At 37.8% G+C, this 25,925-nt stretch overlaps 1 protein-coding gene across 1 annotated transcript; it reads right to left on the bottom strand.

Annotated features, from left to right (window-relative positions):
• Positions 1-4,857: 4,857 nt before the first annotated feature.
• On the bottom strand, positions 4,858-24,619 carry LOC148886819 (polypeptide N-acetylgalactosaminyltransferase 10-like). The gene is given in 15 exon segments (XM_089016848.1): positions 4,858-5,652; positions 7,186-7,319; positions 7,388-7,572; positions 8,638-8,787; positions 8,847-8,963; positions 9,035-9,256; positions 9,326-9,433; positions 11,637-11,754; positions 13,476-13,554; positions 13,557-13,658; positions 13,764-13,949; positions 16,647-16,813; positions 17,846-17,984; positions 19,374-19,476; positions 24,343-24,619. Coding segments are annotated over 14 exon segments (1,830 nt in total). The 5' UTR covers positions 24,493-24,619; the 3' UTR covers positions 4,858-5,652; positions 7,186-7,315.
• Between the last annotated feature and the right edge of the window lie 1,306 nt (positions 24,620-25,925).

The raw sequence follows: 25,925 nt of genomic DNA, 5'->3' as shown, positions 1-25,925 counted from the left end.
CTATATAATAAAGTTTTTTATTGACCTTTCTGATGGTCGTTGATGGCTTGATGGAATGGAGTGGCCGCTTTCATCAGCATTAAACACTTGATGAGGAACGTAGCCGCCTTCTTCCATCATCTTGAGGAATTATTCCTTGTAAGCTTTGGCAGCTTTATCGTCAGAACTGGCTGCCTCACCATGACGAATGACACTATGGATCCCTGTACGACAATTAAAGTCCGTGGCTAGCCTTGAAATCATCAATGGATGACGAACTTCCAGGTTGCCTTTCGACGATATCCGAGTGAAGTTGCCGTACTTTCTCAGCGATAATTTTACCTAGTTCTTCATCAATTGTGTTCTGTTTATCTGGGTTGTGCGGGTTATTTGTGGAGATATTTTAACCTTGCAGTCTACACTCTGACTTTGTACTATCAATAAATTGAAACGAGTCCAAATGTCACTGTTTTCTATCCATCCGTCCAAAGCGTTGAGAAGATGAGCTTGCATCTTTTATTCATCACAGCCGTAAAATATAAAAAAAAAAGGGTCGCGGGGGATGGGTGGACGCTTCCTGTGGTCTGCACCATCATGCCCGCGGGGGCTAAATGTAGAAAATGTAAGCACGCGTGTGGAGCTTTGCAAAGATGAGTCATTAGTCAGTACCGGTTGACAGCAGGCCCCTTTTAAAATAAGGATTTCGTTTTAGTTTTACGAGGAGAAAAAAATAAAATAAAATAAAAGTCGTAATTGGATTCTACCAACGGATCCTTCCGGATGACTTTCATGCCACGTTCTGCCTTTTATTTCACAACATGGCTAAAAACAGATTAATAATTTAGCGACGGCTATTTCGTCTCGGGATATTCACGTCCGTTTTTGGGGGGGCTTATTTGGCCGAATTATTAAATGGGAGTTGTGAAAAATATGAAATCATTCACTGCCAACAAAACCAGAACAAATTTTGGAATGGCGCTCACAGTCATATTTTCAGTTCCCGGAAAAAAAAGCCGTAATTCTGGCCCCTCGTGGAAGGGATATAAAAACTTACCAGAGGTCCCACCAGTGCTTTATCTCCACCCAAGCATGAAAAAACAAAACCCGAACTAATTCGGGAATTGCGCTCGATGTCATATTTTCAATTCCCGGAAAAAAAGGGGTAATGCTGTCCCATCAAGGAAGGGGAAAAACATTACCAGAGGTCTGACCAGTGCTTTATCTGCACCCAAGCATGAACAAAAAAAAAAAAACAAACAAGACCCAAGCAAAATCGAGAATGGTGCTCAACGTCAAATTTTCAGTTCCCGGAAAAAAGTGGTAATGCTGTCCCTCTCAAGGAAGGGGAAAAACATTACCAGAGGTCTGATCAGTGCTTTATCTGCACCCAAGTATGAACAAAAACAAAACTAACAAATTTGGGAATGACGCTTGACGTCATGTTTTCAATTCCTGGAAAAAAAGGGGTAATGCTGCCTTCTTATGGATGAAAAAAAAACCCAAACATTTACAGAGGTCTGACCAGTGCTTTATCTGCACCCAAGCATGAACAAAAACAAAACTAACAAATTTGGGAATGACGCTTGACGTCATGTTTTCAATTCCTGGAAAAAAAGTGGTAATGCTGTCCCTCTCAAGGAAGGGGAAAAACATTACCAGAGGTCTGACCAGTGCTTTATCTGCACCCAAGTATGAACAAAAACAAAACTAACAAATTTGGGAATGACGCTTGACGTCATGTTTTTCAATTCCTGGAAAAAAAAGGGGTAATGCTGCCCTCTTACGGATGAAAAAAAAAACCCCAAAACATTTACAGAGGTCTGACCAGTGCTTTATCGGCACCCAAGCATGAAATATTATTGACTAAAAATTGACAGAAATAGCTGAAACTCTGGTGAATGGTCTTCCATAAACTGAATAACGTGTGGTTGTACTTTAAAATACACACAATTGACATTTTCATGGGTACGCATCTTTTTTGCGTCACCCTGTACTTCGTACGGTGGATTTTCCCACCTCCGATCACGCACATACGAGAGATAAAATGGTGGAGTTCACTCAACTGCAGTTTGATGCTTTAAAGTCTCCATGACATCAGTTCATCCACGGCTCTCCCGGTTTGAGTTTTTCTTGAAAAGATGTGAAAATCCTCTCAGGCGTGGTAGTGCCTGGCTCGCGTCTCTCCGGGGTTCAACCGTCTCCAAGCGCTTCCCAAAGCCTCGGAGAAGAATAAGAAGAAAGCACATTGCTTTATTCTGAAAATCCAACTTCCTCCCGCTCCCCAAAATTGATCAACCAAGTGTACATACATACCTTCACAAAAAAAAAAAAAAAAAAAAAAACAACTTTTCTTTTCAGTCATCCTCCAAACAGTTTTCTCGAGTCGGAAAAGGCGAGAGGTCTGACAAGCACTTAATCTGCACCCCCCCGCAGGCAAGTGAATTTCTCCTGGAATTTGCCTTACAAGAATCATCAAGATGCTGCGGCTGAGCCAAAAAATAAATACATACAAAAATACCAAAAAAATAAGAAAGACACATTGAAGTGGATTATTATTATTATTATAATTGTCGGGGCTATGTTGAAGTGAGTTGAGGCACTTCACTTTGACACAAGTCTGTTATTTTACATTATTTGTTTTCCATTTATTAAAATGTTTTTTTTTTCAGTTGTTATTTGATGTTGTCTGTATTTTTGTCATTTTGTGCAGAAAGACACAATAAAAAATAAAAATACGACAAAAGTAGCGAGCGAGCGAGCGTTCCATGCTAACTGACACGTCTGTGCCGCCGCGACGTCGCCCAGTGAAATAAATAAGCAATCAAATGTTGGCAAACGAGTACAGCTGACAGGATTTTCTCCGCGCTAGCGTTGGATGTCGGCTTCCTGTAGCCGCAATAATAACATGAAATATGTTTTTAAAAAAATATGGTGGGGGTGGGGGGGGGGTGGATAAAGCAAGAGTCATTTGTGTAGCTGTCACTTCCTATCTGGGCGACTGCAGGTTTTTCCAAGAAGGGCAAAAGGGGTGGTGGGGGGTACGTCGATGACAGGAGACTCGCAATGTCGCTTCAATCTTATCCGTGCAAACAGATGTGTGGTGGGGGGGGGGGGGGGGGGTAGGTTGGGGGGCATGGCAACAGTCAAGGAAGGAAATCAAAGGGCCCTCCAGAATTGCATCGGTGACATCAAGGTTCAGCACAATTTGCGGAAGGATTGTTGTGAAGGATGGTACGTATAAAGGTATGTGTGTTTAAAAAAAAATCTTCAAGTTGAGCTTTCTTATAAAGAAGACACTGCGACGTGATTGGATAAGGACGAGTGGGGGGGGGGATGAGGGGGAGGTGCGAGCTGAAAACACCAAAGCGGAACAAAAACAGAGAGAAGGAATGCGGGATACGTTTTGGGAGCGAGCGTGCAGGGATGAAGCGGGAAAATATAGAAATAAATAAATGTTTCCATCTCGCGATGTTTATGAAGATCAAAAGAAGTGACGCCCAAATGATTTCAAGTTGTGGGCTGGCGAACGTCGACTGCAAATCAGGACTGCGGGCGATGCTGACGGATGCTTATGCACCTTTTGTGGGACTTGCATTTTAGATATATATATATGTGTGTGTATATACATATATATACAGTATATATATATATTGTGTATAAATGATATATATATATATATATATATATATATATATATATATATATATATATATATATATATATATATATATACACTTTATACATGTTGTATATATGTGTGTGTATATACATATATATACAGTATATATATATTGTGTATAAATTGTGTATAAATTATATATATATATATAAATATACACTTTATACATGTTGTATATATGTGTGTGTATATACATATATATAAAGTATATACAGTAAAGTCTCGTTATATCGATATTCAAGGGAGTCCGAAAAAATATCGATATAACCGGGACTATCGATATATCCGATATCGATATAACAAGACTTTACTGTATATATATACACATACATATATATATAGTGTATAAATTGTGTATACATTATATACATATACATATATATATACATATACATATATACATATATATATATAAATATACACTTTATACATGTTGTATATATGTGTGTGTATATACATATATATAAAGTATATACAGTAAAGTCTCGTTATATCGATATTCAAGGGAGTCCGAAAAAATATCGATATAACCGGGACTATCGATATATCCGATATCGATATAACGAGACTTTACTGTATATATATACACATACATATAGTGTATAAATTGTGTATACATTATATACATATACATATATATATATACATATACATATATATATATACATATACATATATACATATATACATATATATATATATATATATATATATATATATATATATATATATATATATATATATATATATATATATATATATATATATATATATATACACAATATATATTCAGTATGTATACACAATATATACAGTATAAAGACAGTATAAATATACACAATATATATCAACAATATATACACACTATATACATATACACACACACACATATATATATATATATATAGTATATAAATCTGCACACACTTTTTTCTTTCTTTTGTTCTTTGTATGTTTTCTTTTTTTTTTGGTCAATAGATGATCCCAAAGTGGTCTTGGCGCATCATAGGCGATGATGGGGGGGGGGGGGGGGGGCCTTTCCTTCTTCTTCTTGACCGTGAGTGGAGGCGACACGTTAGAGTTCAGTAGCCACATTGGCTTATGCTAATTCGGCGGCGCTGCCAAATTGGCCGCGCTTGTTCTATTAGCTCGGGGGCAATGGCGGACACGGTGAGGATCTGGGGGGGGGGGGGGGGGGGGGGGGGGGGCAGCTGCCACATCCGCAATTCTTTTAAGTCTCTTCTCTTGGGCGAGGCTATTAGAGGTGAAACTCATGCCCAGGGCACTTCCTCGGGGCGGCACTTCACAATAAAAGCAGACGAGTAGCAATAGGATGTCTTATTGACCCAAAGCGCTGAATCACAATAATAATAATAATAATACAATCACTGGATTCGTTTTTCTGTGGGTGAGCAGCGGCAGCCACACGCGACCGCCACACTAATAGATCGTAACTCGCACCGGTTGTAACTCGGATGTTACGTGTATTTCGTGCATTCGGCAATTTCGCCTTCGTTCTCCTGTCAGAACCACAAACATTTTTGGCGGTCACCCAAAAAAAAAAATGACAGACAGAGCGACTTGATTTTTTTTTTTCCATATCGGTGTCAATGACGCCGCGGGAATTGGATTTTTTTTACAGCTCTCAAGGCGCTATCAGAGCTAGCAGCCCCTTTCACGCACGCTGTAAAAATGCGCCGTTTTATGGTCTATTTTTCCATTTGCTCGCTCTTTACGAGCGGCGATCAACATGCAAAGGGGGAGTGGCCAAGTCTTTCTTTGTCACCTCCTTTTTTTCTTCGTCGTGCATATATAAAAGCGGAAACGAGACTTTCTTCGATCCCATCGATGAATCGGGAAAAAAAGCGTAATAATCCCAACTTTTTGTCCAGTTCTCCAAAGTTTTGGGCGTGCGCTTGAAAAAAAAAGAGAGCAAACGTCTTCGGAGGGTCTTCGGGGACCGGACGCTCCCCCCTCCCCCGCTCCGGGACCACCTGGGAATAGACGTCGTCGTGAATTGCCGGGATTTTGCTACCGCGCACCCGAACGACTCATTTTTTTAAGCTAATATTGTAGTTGGCGAGTTGGCTAACAGAAAAATAATAATTAATTTTCACAAAATGGGAATGATTTTGGAATTTTACAAAGTGGGCTCGACACCTTTTGAGTTAGCATCAAAGTTAGCATTTGCTTGTTAATAATAATAATAATAACAATAACAATAACAATAACAATAACAATAATACATTTCATACTAAGAATAAGAATACTAATATTAATAATAATACCAGAAATACCAATAATAATAATAATCATAATAATAATAAATAATAATAATAATACCAAAATACCAATAATAATAATAATAATAAAATAATAATGCATTTCATACTAATGCTAATACTACTATATAATACTATATAATAATACCAAAAATGACAATAATAATACTAATACTACTACTACTAATAATAATAATAATAGCAATAATAATAATACTACTACTACTACTACTAATAATAATAATAATAATAATAATAACAATAATATTAATACTAATACTAATACGAATACTAATACTAATATTAATACTACTACTACTACTACTACTACTAATAATAATAATAATAGCAATAATACTAATACTACTACTACTACTACTACTACTACTAATAATAATAATAATAATAATAACAATAATATTAATACTAATACTAATACGAATACTAATACTAATATTAATACTACTACTACTACTACTACTACTAATAATAATAATAATAGCAATAATACTAATACTACTACTACTACTAATAATAATAATAATAATAATAATAATAATAATAATAATCATAATACAATACTAATATTAATACTAATACTAATACGAATACTAATACTAATATTAATACTACTACTACTACTACTAATAATAATAATAATAGCAATAATACTAATACTAATACTACTACTACTACTACTAATAATAATCATAATCATAATACAATACTAATATTAATAGTAATACTAATACGAATACTAATATTAATACTACTACTAATAATAATAATCATAATAGCAATAATACTAATACTACTACTACTACTACTAATAATAATAATAATAACAACAATATTACTAATATTAATACTAATACTAATACGAATACTAATACTAATATTAATACTACTACTACTACTACTACTACTAATAATAATCATAATCATAATACAATAATACTAATATTAATACTAATACTAATACGAATACTAATACTAATATAAATACTACTACTACTACTAATAATAATAATCATAATCATAATACAATAATAATAATAATAATAATAATAATAATAATAATAATAATAATAATAATAATAATAATAAATAAATACATCCAAATGGAACTCAGAGGTTCCGGTGTGTGGATTTTTTCCATTTTTTTGCAAATTATTTCATACTTCTTCTTGTATTTTTTTAGCCTTTGCAAATTTCACACGCCGCCTTTGTGACCCGGTGACGTACCTTGTTCCCGGTCCGGAGCGCTCACGGTCAAATGGTCGTGCGCTGGACCGGGGAGCCCCGCCCCCCCCACCTGGCGACGCCTTTCCCGCGACTGTCGGACAAACGGCTCGTTATTCGGCCAACGTTTTCTTCATCTGCGCAAAGATCGGGGGAAGGAGATCAGCCGGCCACTTGGAGTACTGTCGGGGTTTGGTCACCAAACCTGGCGAGGGTGCGGCGTGGTGGATCGGTGGCGCGGTTGAAGCGCTCCAGCACGGTGGCGTTGGTCCGCCGGAAGATCCAGCGCTGACTCGGCAAAGACGCGTCGCAGGCGTTCATGAAGACGCGGCGCTCGCCGGGGCTGCCGTCCACGCAGCTGTTGCTCACCGGGTGGTACAAGCTCTGATCCTGAGCCGTCACAATCAGAAAGCCTTGAGTAGTCCCACAATTGGGGGACATTTGCAATCCACAGTGGCAAAGTTCAAAGGTTAGGGGTCAAAGATAAAAACAAAGAATTCTATGCGCAAAAGAAAATGTCAGGAGCCCGATATATATAACTGCAAAAAAATTCTTCGTATCAATCAATCGCTCAATCCATCAATCAACCAACCAATCAATCCATCCATCGACCAATCCATAAATAGATCAATCCATCAATCAATCAATAAACCAATCCACCAATCAATCAATTAATCAATACACCAATCCATCCATCAATTAATCAATAGATCAATCCATCGCTTAATCAATACATCAATATATCAATTCATTCAACCATCAATCATCAATCATACATCCATCCATCAATCAATCAATCCGTCCATCCATCGATCAATCCATCAATAAATAAATCCATCAATAAATTAATCCATCTACCTATCAATCCATCAATGAATCAATACACCAATTCATCAAGCCATCAATTCATCCATCCATCAATCAATTCATCAATAAATCAATCCATCCATCCATCAATCAATAGATCGATCAATCCATCAATTAATCAATACAACAATTCATCCATCCATCAATAAATCAATCAAACAATTCATCCATCCATCAATCAAGCCATCAATAAATCAATCAAACAATTAATCAATAGATCGATCAATCCATCAGTTAATCAATACATGAATTAATCCACCAAGCCTTGCCATCCACCAACCAACCAACCTATCCATCCATTCACCAAACCCAATCAATCAATCAATCAATCAATCAATCAATCAATCAATCAATCAATCAATCAATCAATACATTAATTAATCCACCAAACCTTGCCATCCACCAACCAACCATCCAACCAATCAATCTATCAATACATCCATCCAATCCATCAATCAATCAATCAATCAATCAATCAATCAATCAATCAATCAATCAATCAATCAATCAATCAATCAATCAATCAATCAATCAATCAATCAATCACATCGGGCATTTGTGGCCGATGCGGCGGCGTCGGCGTTTGACCTTGCGGTATCGCCACAGCTGGTTGCCTTTCATGCCGTGGCAGTCGTAGAGGGTGACGAGGCTTCGGTGGGAGACGGCGTCCAGGCACACCTTCCTGGTGTGCACCGGATCCCCCACGCGGATGTCCTGGCGCCAACCTAGCGTTAGCACCTGCGCGTCCAAAAGCCAACGTAAGCAGCGGCTAGCGGGATTTACGCGGGTGAGCTCACCTGCCCGTGACTCCAGGCCACGTCGCCGCGACTTTTGGCGCAGTTCTCCAGCCGCACGGGGCTGCCCGACACAAAATGTTTCACCTCCATGCACATGCCGCTGCCCACGTTGCGGATCTGCGGACGGGGAATCCACGGGTTGCTCGACCAAGCCACTAGCAGCGGGCGCACCGCATTAAAAGGGTTACCTCGCCCCAGGCGGCGGCGGGGGGCTCCACGGGCGGGTAGTGCCGGGGGAGATCCCAAGCCACTTGGCTCATGAACCACTTGAAATCGTTGCACGCTAGGCGGCTACGAAGCTCCTTCTGCGCCGTCATGTCGCCCGCCGACAGGTGGCGATATTCGGGGCGGCGGCGGTACACGTACTCGGCGTACTCGTCCATCCACACCTCGGCGACGCGTTTCAGGTTCTGGGAGACCCAACCAAACTTTGGCGCGGGTTCGTCCGGCCAATATGCGGGTGCGCTGCCGAGGCTCACCTTGGCTAAGCTAATCCCGCCGGGGACTTTGTAGGGGACGTACTTCCTGTAGATGTGTCCCACCCGGGAACACGGGATGTCCTCCATGCGCCCGCCGCACATCCACAACTGCCGAGAGAGCGTTTAGCGTTAGCGCGTTAGCACACGTATGGGTCATTTTTGTGGGGTTCAATGTTCGGGTGTCAAATTACGCTTTTCAGCCATTTTTCAGATTCAAGTTGTAAAATAATAATAATACATGTCCTTTATAAGCGCCTTTCAAAACTCTCAAGGTCACTTTACAGTCACAGGATACGTTTTTCTGTGGGTGAGCAGCGGCAACCACATGCGCCAGAGTTCACTCAACCTGGAAGTAACTCAAATAGATACAACCCTAGCTAGCTCATAGATAGCCAGATAGACAGTTAGCTAACTAGCTAGATAGCCATATAGCTAATAAATAGCCAGCTATATAGATAGCTAGCTAGCTAAATAGATAGCAAATGGATAAATAGCCAGCTACATAGCTAGTTAGCTAGACAGATAGCAAATAGATAGCAAATGGATAAATAGCCAGCTACATTGCTAGCTAGCTAGACAGATAGCAAATAGATAGCAAATGAATAAATAGCCTGCTACATAGCTAGCCAGCGAGACATATAGCAAATAGATAGCCAGTTAGGTAGCCAGCTAATTAGCGAGCTAGAAAATAGATATCAAATAGATATCGAGAAAGGTAGCCAGCTAGATAGCTAGCTAGATAGACAGCTAGTAAGATTAGCTAGCTAATAGATAACTCATAGATGGCTAGAGAGCTTGCTAGCTAGAGAGCTAGAGAGCTAGCTAGCTAACTAGCAAGCTAGCTTGCTCTCTAGCTAATAGATAGCAAATAGATAGTTAGCTAGGGAGCCAGCCAGATAGCAAGCTAGATAGCCAGATAGCAATTTAACCCGGAAGTGGGAACAAGGAAGTTCGGAAGGATATTCGGATTTTAAACCTGGGTTAAAGGGTTTAGGTCCGGGTTCGGGTTTCAGTTTTAAACGCGTTTTTAGGTTTCAAAAATTAGGTTTCACGTCCGGGCCACGATTTGAATTTATGAATTTTAATTTTGGGGTTTCACTCCTACGCAAAAGTTTCAGTGATTAATTTTTGGTTCTAAATTTGGATTTCAAGGCTATTAATTGGGGGTTGGGCTGTGCGGGGTTATCGTCACGGTTTGGGTGTGAAATTTGGATTTGAATTTTTAAGTAATGAATGAGTTTTCCAGGCGGGCTGCAAATGGAATTTCAGCTTTAGCAGTCGCGGCGCAGCTATGTTAACATTAGCACTGCGCTACACACACACACTAGCGCACACGCTACACACTAGCGCATGAATAAAAGATGTAGCTGGAAGACAAACTCTGGGCTCAGAAAGCCGACTCGGTCTCTAGTCTCTGGTTGCGCTTGCGTTTTATAAATAAAACATCAAGTATGCGTGATGTCCAATCACTTCCTGCGCTACTTGACTTACCATAAAAAAAAAAAATACAAATAAAATAAAATAAAATATACGCCAGCTGGCAGCAGGTCACGAATGGTGTGCTGGCCGCCCTCGCCTACAACGGCGCATACGTCCATATGTGTGGGAACGGAAGCGCTAAGTCGCCCGCCACCGACGGATGAAACAAAATATAAATTAAAAAAAAAAATAACGTCAACAATGTTCTGGACTATTTCTCCGACTCGTGGTGACTGTTTCAATAGGTTGCCATGGAAACGAGCCTCAGGCGCCATGAACAACTTCAAAAAACAACTTTTGAAAAAAAAAAAAGTGGTGTTTTTTTTTTTTTTTTTTTGGGGCAGTGGAATGACTATTAGCGGGTTGATGCTATTGTTAGCGGTTAGCTAGCGGAGAATCCCGCGTGATTGGTCGGCTGGTTTCAAGTCGCCATGTGAGCGCGTGAGGCTCATAATGAAAAAAAAAAAAAAATGGCGGCGGCTGTTACGTGCGGAGCTAGCGAGCGCGTCGCGGGGTTTGTTGGCATTAGCGTAAGAGTCTGTTAATCTTTTCACCTCGGGGGAACGTTAGCGCGAAAGCTATCGGCTAACGGGGGTCTTTGTAAAAAAAAAAAAATATATATATATATATCATAATAAATAAATAAAAATATAAAAGGCAAGCCAAATTGAATATGGGAAGACTTAAGCTTTACACCGCCGCCGCTAGCCACACGTTAGCATGTTTTGAGATGTTCTGTTCCTGTGGGCGAGGCTATCAAAGCCGTTTTGGTTTGAAACTGCTTTTAACGGGCGCTAATCACGGCGCCGTCCAGTCTGGTGTTGAATTTTACCTTGAAGGAGATCTCGTACTGCTCGCCGCCCCAGATCTCCAAACCGGCGTCGTAGCCTCCCAGCTCCCAGAACCACTTCCTGTCCACGGCGAACAGCCCGCCCGCCATCACCGGAGACCTGCCACACACAAATGCACAAGTTAAGTTATTTATTTATTTACATATTTACGTATTGGTATATTTATGTATGTCTTTATGTATCTATTTATGTATTTGTGCATTTATTTTTTTGATGTATTTATTTGTTCATGTATGTATCCATGTATTTATTTAGCTGTTTATTTGTTTGTGTATTTATTTGTTTTATTTATTAATCTGCTTGCATATGTCTTTGGTATTTTATTTATTTATGTATTTATTTATCTGTTTGTGAATTGAGGTTATTTTATGTATTTGTTATTTTATTTATTTAATTAATCAATTTAGGTTATTTTCGATTGTTTGTGTATTTATCTTATATATTCAGTATTTTATTTATAATAATAATAATAATAATAATAATAATACATTTCATTGATAAGCGCCTTTCAAAACTCTCAAGGTCACGGTACAGTCACAGGATAAGTTTTTTTTGTGGGTGAGCAGCGGCAGCCACACGCGACAGCGTTCACTCTGTGTATATATTTGTTATTTTATGTATTTCTTATAGTATTCATTTATTTCTTCATTTACTTTGTTATTATTTATTTCAGTTTGTGTATTTATTTATTCATTATTTTATGTATGTATGTATGTATGTATGTATGTATGTATGTATGTATGTATGTATGTATGTATGTATGTATGTATGTATGTATTTGTGTATTTATGTATTTATTTTATGTATGTATGTATGTATTTGTGTATTTATGTATTTATTTTATGTATGTATGTATGTATGTATGTATGTATGTATGTATTTATTTGTGTATTTATTTATTTATTTATTTATTTATTTTATGTATTTCTTATTGTATTCATGTATTTATTAATTTAATGTTATTATTTATTTATGTATGTGTATTTATTTATCTTGTTTATTCGTGATGTTATTTATTTATCTGTTTGTGCATTTATTTGTTATTTTATTTATGTCTGTATTTATTTATTTATCAGTTTGTGTATTTCTTATTGTATTGATTTATTTATTTACTTTGTTATACGTTATTTATGTTTGTGTATTTATCTTATTTATTCATGATTTGATTTATGTTATTATCTATTTTTGCATATATTTGTTAGTGTATTTATTTCTTATCTTCTGTATTTCTTATTGTATTCATTTATTTATTTTATGTTATTTATTGATGTTTGAGTATTTATTGATCATATATATTCATTATTTTATTTATTTATCTATTTGTGTATTTATTTATTTGTCTACTTGTATATATATGGTTATTTAGTTGTTTATTTATTATGGTTAGTTTTTCCCCACTTGCACTGACCACTCAATCGAAAATATTTCATTGAGTGAAGTAAAAAAATATTGATTTCTGATTGATAGAATATCTTATTCTATCACTATTTTTTTTTTCTTCTCTTTTAATACCGACAGCGGGATGGATGCACCGTGTACCTGCCGCCGCAATGTCAGCCATCTTCCACCCCCCTTGAGACTTATTTCCCGGCCGTCAATAGGACAGAAAAGGCGCCATTATTATTATTTATTGATTTTTATTTTTTTTTTTTATCAGAGTGACCTTGTCTCGTTGTCAGCCGCCGTCAGCTGTCATGGTGTCTGCTTTTCAGTTTCAGATAATGACACGCACACAAAAAAAAATGTGCCTCAAAAGAGCACATTGGAAAGGTTATCTCATTTTTCCCGATTCCATTTCATCCCCAAAAGGTGTCACTCACTCGAAGGGCTCGCTAGGGTCGTCCTTGCGAAGGCGGGCGGGGATGGGGATGCGCTTGTAGTACATTTCCCAGTCGAAGGCCCCCGCATGGCGTCGCCGGCCTGCGCGTCGTAGCCGAAATTGTCGTGGTCGATCACGTCGATCATCGGGCACACCACGGTTTTACGGTTTTGGGCGATTCGGTCTGAGAAGACGTCAACGACACACACACACACACACACACAAAGAAAAAAGCTACTTGGTGAACTAAAATGGCCGCCGCAATCAAACGGGATTTTCCGTCACTCACCGAGTAGCGGCGGTAGCCAGTTGACGTTGGCCTCGCAGTGAGAGTCCAGGAAGGTGATGACCTCGCCCTTCGCGGCGGAGGCGCCCAGCAGACGGGTCCGGATCAGACCTTCCCTCTTCTTGGTCCTCAAGATGCGGACTTTGGGGAGGCGCGACATGTACTCCTCCAGCGCTGCCTTCAAGTGCTCTGCGGGAAAGTAGGAAAGAAAAGATGTCGTTTGAAGAATGGCGTGTGAGGTCATTTTGACTTTTTTTTTTTGGGTCATTCCGGGCTCAGCGTGGGTCAAGGTTTTTTTTTTTTCTTCCCAGAGAGCGCCGGATTACAGAAAAAGTGGGAAAAAAATGGATCAAGAAAGGAACAAAAATGTGTGTTGGTGACATCAGGGATGAATCAGTTATTTGTGTTGTATGATCTCAAATCTAATTCAATATAAAATATATCAATGTAATTTAATTTAATTTAATTTAAAAAAAAAGCCTAGTTATTTTTACTCACCCTGCATTCAGCCATCTTTAAAAATGTTCTTTTTTTTCAGTCCACATAAATAATAAAATAAAATAAATAAAATACATTAAAATGAAGTAAAATAAAACCAACAAAATTCAAATACATTAAAATAAAATAAATAAAAATACATTAAAATAAAATAAAATACATTTAATAAAATACATTAAAATAAACAAAAATAAAATAAAATAAATTTAATAAAATAGATTAAAATACACTACAGTAAAATAAACTAAATAAAATACATTAAAATGAACTAAAATAAAATAAACAAAACTAAAATACATTATAATAAAATAAACAAAACTAAAATACATTACAATAAAATAAAACTAAATAAATAAAATAGATTAAAATAAACTTTAATAAAATACTTTAATAAAATACATTACAATGAACTAATCAAAATTAAAACATAATAAATATTAGATTAAATTAAACTAAAGTAAAATAAACTAAATAAAATAAAAACAATAAAATAAAATAAAGTAAAATAAATTAAATAAATACATTAAAATAAAGTATGTTTAATTAAAATAAAATATATAAACAAAATTAAAAAAGTATAATACATTAATATAAACTAAAATAAATACGTTTAATACGTAAAACTAAACTAAAATAAAACAGATTCAAATAAACTACACTAAAATAAAAGACACTACATAAAAGAAAATAAAATAAAATAAAATAGCAGACAAGCAACAAACGCCTTTAGGTCGGACTTTAGGCAGCAGTGTTGCACGCTATAAAAAGTGACATTGCCATGAAGGACATGAGGGCTTGGCGTGGCCAAAGCTGTAACAGGGAGGCACGGGGGGGGGGGGTCCTATAAATCAAGTCCAGAAAAAAAAAGCCTGAAGGCATGAAAGCTTGAGTGGCAAATTAATTCTCTCATGAGACCGGACTTTGGAAAAGGTGGGTGGGAATGAGGGTACGAACGAGGGCGGGGGGAGGATCCCAAGATCTGCGCCTTTAATTGTGATTGGTTCATTTTCCCTTGGAAATAAATTGAAATACGGCCGTCTGTTTACCCAACACAAGGAGACCATTAATCACGCTAATGACCGCGCGCAAAACGCCGGCAAACACATTAGTCTCTATTTGGGTGGCGGGACGGCGCCGGTCACTGAGCATCACGGATGAGGGGGGGGGGGGGGGAAGGCGGGGCTTAAAGGAGGCTGCAAGCCAAGGTGGAAAAGTCCTTTAGATAGAATAAAATCCAAATGGTGACGTGTAAAAATATAAAAATATATATATATATATATATATATATATATATATATATATATATATATATATATATATCACGTCCTTGACGCTAAGCTAAAAAAGTAGCGCTAACTAAAACAGCGCCTTGCCCGCTTTGTGTCTCCTTAATGGGCGCCATTAAAAGGAAATCGAACGCGGGAGGAGGAATACATTTTTGACGCTGCCTGTAATTGGTCGATGCGATTCATTCGTGTTAAGAAGTGACTGGAAGGGGGCGTGGCCTAGTGGGTGACATCATCTCGGGTTGGTGGGTCCTCATAGAATGAATTCATTGGGTTTCATTTTTGTAGTTTGATTTTTTTTATTTTATTTTGGAGGGCCCGTCTGAGTTGCTCTTAGCATTAGCTTGCTATTATGTATTTATTTATTTTTATTCATCTTTTTTATTTATTTGCCATTTTTGTTTATTTATTTTATTGATTTATTTATGCATTTATGTATTTATATATTTATTTTTATTCATCCCTTGTATTTATTTATCCATCCCTTTTATTTATTTGACATTTTTACTTATTTATTTTATTTATAAGCCATTTTTATTTATTTATTTATTTATTTATTTGTATATTTCTGTATTTATCCATTTAGTTCCTTATTTATACATTTCTTTATTAGCCTTTTTATTGATTCATTTATTGATTTATTTATTTCTCCATTTATTTATTCCCCATTGTTAGTTATTTATTTTATTTATTTATCAATTTATGTATGTATGTATTTATCCATTTATTTCATTATTTATTCATTTCTTTATTTGTCTTTTTACTTGTTTATTTTTATATTTATTTATGTATGTTATGTATTTATCCATTTATTTCATTATTTATTCATTTATTTACCTTTTTGAATTTGCCTTTCTATTTATTTATTTAGCTATTTATTTATCTATTTATTTATTTATTTTGTTTATTTGCCTTTTTAATTATTTATTTATTTTTGTATTTATTTATGGGGGGGATTAAAAACATTCCAAAAAGCTATATCATAATTATATTGCGACAACAAAGTAAAAAAAAAAAAAAAAAAAAAAGCTCATATCTAGAGCATGTTCAACACTATTGACGAGGCTTTGTGCGGGGGTGGGGGAACAAGATGGCGGCCGACCTTTGTCACTGAAGTCGTCCACCAGGATGACCTCGGCGACGAGCTGCGGAGGCGAGCGGTTGAGGACGCTGTGGACGGTCCTCAGCAGCGACGACCAACCCTCGTTGTGGAAAGGGATGATGATGCTGGTGCTGGGGAGCTTCTCGGCGTACAGCTTCCGTTTACAGCTAGCGACAAAAACGCAAAAAAATAAAAATTAAACGGATTTAAACATTAAAGAGACAGGCAGACGACAGGGAGAGAGAGAGAGAAAATGGATAGAAAACAGTGACATTTGGACTCGTTTCAACTTTGATAGTTCAATGGCACAGTGTAGACTGCAAGGTTAAAATATCCCATCAATCAGGCTCCACAAACAACTATCACAACAAATCATCACAAACAACCGTCCACAAGCCACCTGTACACTTGATGCAAAAATCTATCAACCCAGCTAAACAGAACACAATTGATGAGGAACTAGGTAAAATTATGGCAGAGAAAGCACCTCCAAGGGATTGTTCCTCAAGATGGTGAAAGAAGAAGGCTACGTTCCTCATCAAGTGTTGAATGCTGATGAAACCGGCTACTCCATTCCATCAAGCCATCAACGACATCACAAAGGTCAATAAAATGACTTTTTTATACATAGTACAGTTTTTTATGTTAATTATAATACCATATCAGGTTTATTATACATAAAATAAGGTATATTTTGCGTAGTTTTAAGGCTGAGAAAAGTAGAAAATTAAGTTTTATGGGGACCTGGGAACGGATTATTCTCATTTTAATGGTTTCTTATGGGAAATTAATTTTTGGGATACACACTTTTTGCCTTACACACTGTGTCTGGGAACCAATTACGTTCGTAAGCCAAGGTATGACTATACTGACAGAGTCGTTTCAGGTCAAGGTTTTTTTTCGAAGCGCCGCTATCATCGCGTTGAGAAAAGATGGCGGCGAGGAGGAATTTGTCTTTCAGGAAAAGGTTACGCGTCCGATGGGGGATGGGCGGCGGCTTTTGAGATTGAGAGCATGTCGGAATGTTTACAAATTGATTTACAAGGATCCAGCAGGGAAATGAAAGCTTTGCCTCTGTATTTTTGAGGCGATGGCGGCGGGAAAAGGGGGCAATAGCGGGGGTAAAAAGGGTATTCGGACTCGCAGCCACGGTCGATTTGTGTTGTCCGCACGCACGCACGCACGCACGCACGACTTACTTTGGGTGTCGGATGTCCGGGAGGGAGCGATTCAGCGAGATGCGGTCGCTGACGTAGATGTTGAAGCCATTTTCCCTGTAGGCCAGATCCACCCGGTCGTCCTCGGAAATGGGAAAAGGTTTGCCCTGTTCGCCGTTTCCTAAAAGGGGGACAACAGCCAAAAATGAGCCGGGATGGAATTTGCGCTAAATGAGGCGAAGAAGACTTTAACTCATTCACTGCCATTCACAAATGTATTCGGGTTTGATAATAATAATAATAATAATTTCATTTCTAAGCGCCTTTCAAAACTCTCAAGGTCACTTTACAGTCACAGGATAGGTTTTCCGGGTTCACTCAACCCGGAAGTAACTCAAATAGATAGAACGCTAACTAGCTAATAGATAGCCTTTTCATTATATGACGTAGAGCGCCATTGCCGCATTTGTTCGGGTTTTGTTTTTTTTCGTGCTTGGGTGCCGATAAAGCGGTTGGGTGAGCAGAGGACTACTCCCTGCGGCTATATACACTGATTACTTCTATTGTCCTACCTGAGTATGGGGTCTACGAATGGCCTGATTGTTCCCATTTGCTCTGGTATCACCTCATCAGCATAACTAAGCCTATGTTGCCTCAGAAGTCTGTTGTACGAACGATCCAAATTAAACCACCCCTCCATCATGGCGATTTAGTGAAGGGTTTTGCTGTTTTATGAAAATAGCAGAATCTGGCCCCGCCACGTCTGGACAGTAGGGATATATAGGGCCGAAACTACCAGCAATAGATTTTAGTTCGCTGACCAAGCCTCTTGGATAACAAGTCCGACACCTTCAAAGAAGTACAGATGATGGCTGAAGAAACCTTTTCATCAATGGACCACTCCTGTACGACTGAGAGCTTACACAAAATTATTATTGTTATTATTTTTTTCATGTATTTATTTTTTTATTATTTTTTAAATTGTTTTTATTTGCTTAATTTTACATTTTTAAAAATCTTTATTTTATTTTATTGTTATTATTTGTTATTTTAATAGGAGGCTCATTTAGGCACATTTCTTACACGCCTTCTAATTCTCCTCAAACGGCCGCTACAAAAACCAAAATTCCAGATTAGCTTCCGGCGTGCGTCCAGGAGACTTTTCTCTCCACTGCATTTTTGATTTTGGATTTTTTAATTGGTCAGACTGAAAAATTGCCGCATAAGGCTCATTACTTCAAGCCTTCAAGTAGGTGCTAATGAGGCTTTTTTTTCTTTAGTAAGATCATAAACAAAAGGTGCCCCCTGTCCCCCCCCCACGGCCACTATTTTCTCCAACAATAGCTCAGCATCAGTGCTTATCCATCATCCGAGTCCCCGCGGTGACGTTAGCTTTCTCATTTACAGCAACTGCAGGAGCTCCGCCGCGCTCTCGCACTCCCTCTCGCTTGGCGGCCGACTACTTTTCGTCTCATTAACAAATCAGCCGTCGGTTTAATTTGCCGTGAAGACGAGAACACACACACACACACACACACACAGTCACACACATGCATCAAATCACACTCACCAATTCGAGCTGCGTCCCTTCGCATGGCGTCGTAATCGTGCCAGTCGGTGCGTCTCACGCCGTCGTGTCCAATTTGGGCGACTTTCCTCATCTGGTTCGACCCCTGCGGGCGGAAAAGGCCATGTGGTCGGTTACCCGATTTGTTTGTTGGGGGGGGCTGGCGCGATAATCAAGGTTGTTTATTGATGGATTGACTTATGTATTTATTTATCTAGCTATCTACTTATCCATTTATCAATGTATTCATTTATTTATTGATGTATGTATATTTTAATTAATTAATCTACTTACCCATTTTTTAATGTATTCATTTAGTTTTTTTATTTATTTATTGATATATGTATATTTGTATTAATAAATTATTTTATCTACTTATCCATGTATTAATATATTCATTTAGTGTATTATTTATTAATTATTAATGTATGTTTTTATTTACCTACTTATCTATGTATTCATTAATTTATTCTTTATAATATTTTTTACTTTATCTATTTATGTAATTATCTATTTACATATTTATCTACTTATCCATTTATTTATTTAGTTAGTTTTTATTTATTGATGCATCTTTTGATTTACATATTTATCTAATTACTTTTCTATTTTTCTACTTATCCATGCATCCATTTATTTATTTATATTTTATTTACTTATCCATGTATTTACTTATTATTTACCTTATTTATTTAACTACTTATTTATCCATTTATGTATGTATTTATTTATTTATGTATGTATCTATTTATTTATTCATTCAGTTATTTACTTATTATTTTATTTATAATTTTATTTACTTATTTATCTATTTATTTATTTACTTATCCATGTATTTACTTATTATTTATCTTTTTTTATCTATTTATTTATCCATTTATGTATGTATGTATGTATGTATGTATGTATGTATGTATGTATGTATTTATCTATGGTTGAGCTTTGCCCTGGTGACATTCGGCTATAACGCGTCCAGGTAATCTGTTGTAAATTAAAAAAAATATATATATATATATATATATATATATATATACACATGTACAGTACACCATTTATTTTGACTGCCCCTAGTGGCCAAAGTGCGAACACCAAAACGGCAATATTGCGCACAAGCGGTGATCAATGCGGGGGGGCATCAGAATTCACGTTTTGTTCCCGCTCGACAATTAGTAAGCAACGCCGCCACAGACAAAATCTCTGCTTTTTACGTTTGGCTAATCCCGATGGGCTGCTACGACTTTAGTGGAGTCGCTAGCAGTAAAAAGAAAGAAAGAAAGAAAGAACGGAATACAAATCAATACACTAATCCCATTCAGTCTTTTCACACAGAAGTCTTGTTGGGAGTCTTTTGTAGCGCACATTTGCGTCTGCTTCGCTGCGAGATGACACGGCGAGCGCGGCAAAGCAGCCGAGCCAGATCAGAGCGGATTAAATGCGACGAGACGCAGCCTGATACGCCAGATGAAATAGGAAGCGGAGGAAAGAAATACATTCAGAAGATATGTTGCCCTCGGGGAAGAGGGGGTGGGGCTTAGAGCCCGTTACATTGCTGTTACGGTGACGCTGTTGGGACTCATAGCTGCGCTACGATTATTACCTGACAGTGTTCCTTTACCCTGCTACGTTCCTGCGTTACGTTTGCCTGTTACATTGCAGTGATATCGTTACATCACATCGTTTTGTTACGCTGCGTTACGTTATGCTACCCCGCTGTACACCTTTGCTATTTTTACATTACATTCTTCCGTGATGCTATTATGTTACGCTGTTACATTACAGTGTCGTGTTACAGTGTCGTGTTACAGTGTCGTGTTACGTTGCCGTGTCACGCTGTTACGTTGTCGTGTCACGCTGCCATGTTTCGCTGTCACAGTTGCGTTACGCCCTTATTTCACACCGTTATGTTCCACTTGTTACACTGTTACGTTACGCTCTTACGTTGCGCTGTTACATTACGCTGTTGCGTTACGTTGTTGCGTTTCACCGTTACCTTACACTGTTGCGTTACGCTGTTACGTTGCAACGTTACACAGTTACGTTACACCGTTACGTTGCAACGTTACACCGTTACGTTTCGCTGTTACGTTACGCTATTGCGTTACACTGTTGTTACATCGATGAGAAGGTTTCTTCAGCCGTCATCTGTACAAATTTGTACAGATGACGGCTGAAGAAACCACTCCTGCACCACTGAGAGCTTACACAGACGCTGTTACGTTACGTTGTCATGTTACACAGTTACGTTGCATTGTTACGTTTCGTTGTTTTACGTTTCACTGTTACGTTTCACTGTTACGTTCCGCTGTTTTACGTTTCACTGTTACGTTTCACTGTTATGTTACGCTGTTACGTTACACTGTTACGTTACGCTTTTTCATGATGCCATTCTGTTCACGTCCACGTAGTTATGTCACGCTGCTGTGTTACGTTACGACAGAGCACGTTACACTGGTGCATCATGCTGTTATATAATACTGTTGTGCTGTTATATAACACGTTACACTCCAGCATTATGTTACGTTGTGTGCATTTACATTGCGCTGACATATTACCTTGTTACATTGCACCGTTACATCGTTACACTGCCTTGCCTTTGGTTCAAAGTGTTGCATTTTTCATATGTTGGTGCATTTTCACTGGCGCGATGCTAGGTTGTTGCTACGCGGTGACGTGACTATATGTTGCCATGGGAACATAAATACATGTGTATAAATGTGTTTCATTTTTCTGTTCAAAGCTCATCCAACGATTGTCTGCCGTTTGAAGACAATAAAGTTTCTGTGGATTTAAAATAAATTAATAAATAAAAACGTAGCCGGCGGATGTAAATCAAAGTAGCGAACGCCATTGTGCGAAAATAATTAAAAAGCCCAGATTTCAGTTAACTTTGGGAATTCCCAGCGAGTGAGAAAAAAAATGAAGCTCATTTACAAATCGCTACCAATTGACAAATGGATCAATTCTGCCGCTATGGCATATTACGTAATTAGCTATTAAGACGCTTCAAAATCACCAGGGGGACAACGTGAAGCAAGCTATAGCGAGAGAAGATGATGAAAAACTTAATGAAATTGGTTCCACACGTGTCGACTTTCAATAAAAATGAGATGTGTGCCGTTTAAAAGGTTATTAGGGAGAAGGTCGCGCGCGAAGCGTCGGTCGCAAGGACGTTTACAAACGCCATTTTTTATTATTTTTTGGGGGGGATTGGCATTTTCGTTTTGATTGTTTGTCATGAAACACAGACGCCACTCAATAAGTCAACGGTTAAGTAGAAGTCAGTAAATGACATAAGGAATGATGGCTTTTGTGTTTAAAAATAAAAAAAAATAAGGACATTAAAAATAAACTGCTGCCGCGAGTATTTTGTTTCTAAGACGGGGAATAATTTAAAACCAATGCAAACTGCCACCACAATATACATCTATCTGGTTTTTTTTTACATTTTCCTCATCATTTTACCAAACTTATCAAAAAATGGACATAAAATATTTCATATTCCACTTTTAATAATAATACATTTCATTTATCAGCGCCTTTCAAAACTCTCAAGGTCACTTTAGTCACAGGATAAGTTTTTTTTCTGTGGGTGAGCAGCGGCAGCCACACACGAACAGATAGCTAATAGCTAGCGAATAGATAGCTAATACCTAGCGAATACATAGCTAATACCTAGCGAATAGATAGCTAATAGCCAGCAAAAAGATAGCTAGTAGTTAGCAAACAGCTATCTAATAGTTAGCGAACAGATAGGCAATAACTAGCGAATAGATAGTTAATAACTAGCAAATAGATAGCTAATATCTAGCGAATAGATAGCTAAAAGATAGCTAATAGCTAGCAAACAGATAGCTAATAATTAGCAAAGAGATAGCAAACAGATAACTAATAACTAGCGAATATAGTTATCTAGTGAATAGATAGCTAAAAGATAGCGAATAGATAGCTAATACTTAGCGAATAGATAGCTAATAGCTAGCTAATAGTTGGCGAATAGAGAGCTAATAACTAGTGAATAGATAGCTAATGTCTAGCGAATAGATAGCTAAAATATAGCTGATAGCTAGCTAATCGTTAGCGAAGAGATAGCTAATACCTAGTGAATAGATAGCTAATAACTAGTGAATAGATAGCCAATATCTAGCGAATAGATAGCTAAAAGATAGCTAATAGCTAGCTAATAAATAGCTAATAGCTAGCGAACAGATAGTTAATAGTTAGTGAACAGATAGCTAATCCTTTTCTCACCAGATGTCAGCCAGGAAGCGAAGTGACTAAATTTTCCAATAATAATAATAATTCATCACACATTTTCTAATACCATGTTAAAGTGCATTTAAATAGCTTTCAAATGATGTGTAGATTATTGTTCTATGACAATTAATAAGGAAAAATGGATTTTTTAATTTTCGAAATATGGGGGGATTTTTTTTTTATCCCACTTGGATACATGATGGATCAAGGTATGCTCCACTCCTTTTGACAAAATTACACAATGCTCAGCGCCAGGTATGGAAAAATGATGGGGGACCGAGCTTTCAGCTGCTCTGCCCCCAAACTCTAGAACTCACTTCCTCCCAACATCGATTCTCTTCCCACCTTCAAATCCCATCTCAAAAGCCACCTATTTAAAATGGCATCTTCTGTGTAGCTCTTTTTCTTGTTTCTATTTATTATTGTATTTTATTTATTGCATTCCTATTTTGTGATTGTATTTTCTTTATAATAGTACCCGTGCTTGTCTGTGACTGTAAAGTGTCCTTAAGAGCTTTGAAAGGCGCTTAAAATATAATGTCTTATTAGTCAAATTAAAGTATATTAGAAAATCAATAATTTTAAAAAAAATCTAGCGTTAACGGGTACCTAATATTTAAAACTTGAGCCCGAATTGAGCTTCCAAATGGCCCGAGCCACACACAGCGTCACCCAGCGGCGATTAAGTGAAATACACCCCGCACCGCTACCGACTCACCTGCGTCAGCTGGCCGCCTTCGGGTCCGCCCGCCGGTCTGTCGAACACTCGGTCCCGGTATAAGGACCACAAACCGACGTTAGGAAGGAAGAGGAGAGCCGCGACGAGCAGCCCGGCGAACTGCAGAAGCCTCTTCTCCTTCCGCCTCATTGCTCCGGGAGATGAACGACGTGCCGAAGGAACGTAGCGGCTGAGGCCGTGCGGAAGTGAACTAGCCCCGGCTTGCAGGTTGCTGGGCTCCCCTCTCTCCGCCCGCTCTACCTCCTTCTCCTCCGGAGGCAACTTTCACACTGAGAGGCAGACGCCGACGCTCAGCGATTTCAAAGTCATTTGAATTCGGAAGCAAACGTCACTTCTGGCGGAGCTTTTCACAATAACACCATTTTATTTTGAAAACGTAGAGTTCTCTGTTACCTTCCTAAATTCTACATCCGTTGGCCAGTAAGTAACGACATTTTAATTATGTTCGCGTTGTCGCTTGTATATGACGTCACGTTGCGCGAAGTTTTCTTTTGTGGTGATCGTTTAATTATTTCGTCACACCTGTTATACTGTATATTTAGATGAATAATAATAATACATTTTATTGAAAGCGCATTTACTATGAACACGTTAATGTTTTGGTGGCTAAAATGAACGTCAAGTTACATGATACAGCGCTACTAGTACAACCGAAATGTGGTTCTCAACCAAACTGAGTGCATTTGAATGCATCACTCGACTACCCTCTGCTTTCTTAAACGTCACTTCCTTATATGTCACGTGACCCACGATTAATATTGTTTTATTTTTGCGAAAATGCTGACATATTTGGCTAAGATCTCCTGAATAGTATGATTTTAAAGCAAGCAGAGGATGGTTTGAAAAATCAGTGTGCCCTGTGTTTGCCCAAAGACAGATGGGATAGGTGCCCTGGCAGAAAGATTTTTTTTTGTACAGATGTTAATGTTAAAAAATGGTGAAAATAAAAGTTTGTTTTTATAGAATTTTACACATGACCCGCTCTATTATTAAGTTTTTATCCGGTTTATGCGATGAAATAGTTAAAAAGTTGTTTTCTAGACTTTGAACGGATTAAGATTTTTTACATTGATTTGAATGGAAAGTGCTGATTCGGTTTTTGAACAAATCGGTTTTCGAACAGGTTTTTGAAACGGATTATGGTCGAAAACCGAGGTATCACTGTATATTGTATACTGTATTTAATTTTTTTAAAGTCACGAAGATCACACAAAACCCACTATCTGTAGTACTCTAATTTCCTGGTTTAAACATGCCTTTTTTTTTTAATGCGAAGGCCCTTCACAGCTTTTCCGCCGCTTCACTTCACTTTTACTCAGTCGCGCTGGATGCCATGAAATTAAAGTCAGCTACAACGAGCAATTCATGCAAGCCAAAAACAGTCAATCAATCAACCGTTCTCGCATCGAGTCAATAATGGTTTCCTCCTCTTTTTTTTTTTGGGGTTATGATTTCCTTCCCAAGCCAGCGGTCATAAATCCCAGCGCTCCGTTCATCCATAATTCATGCCAATGGAGACGCTGAACCGATTGAATTGTCACAACCGGGCGGGCCAAGCGATA

Source organism: Hippocampus bargibanti, linkage group LG16, assembly GCF_051943395.1.
Source record: "Hippocampus bargibanti isolate YZ-2025 linkage group LG16, ASM5194339v1, whole genome shotgun sequence".
Lineage (NCBI taxonomy): Eukaryota > Metazoa > Chordata > Actinopteri > Syngnathiformes > Syngnathidae > Hippocampus > Hippocampus bargibanti.
This window is presented reverse-complemented; position numbering and strand designations above follow the sequence as displayed.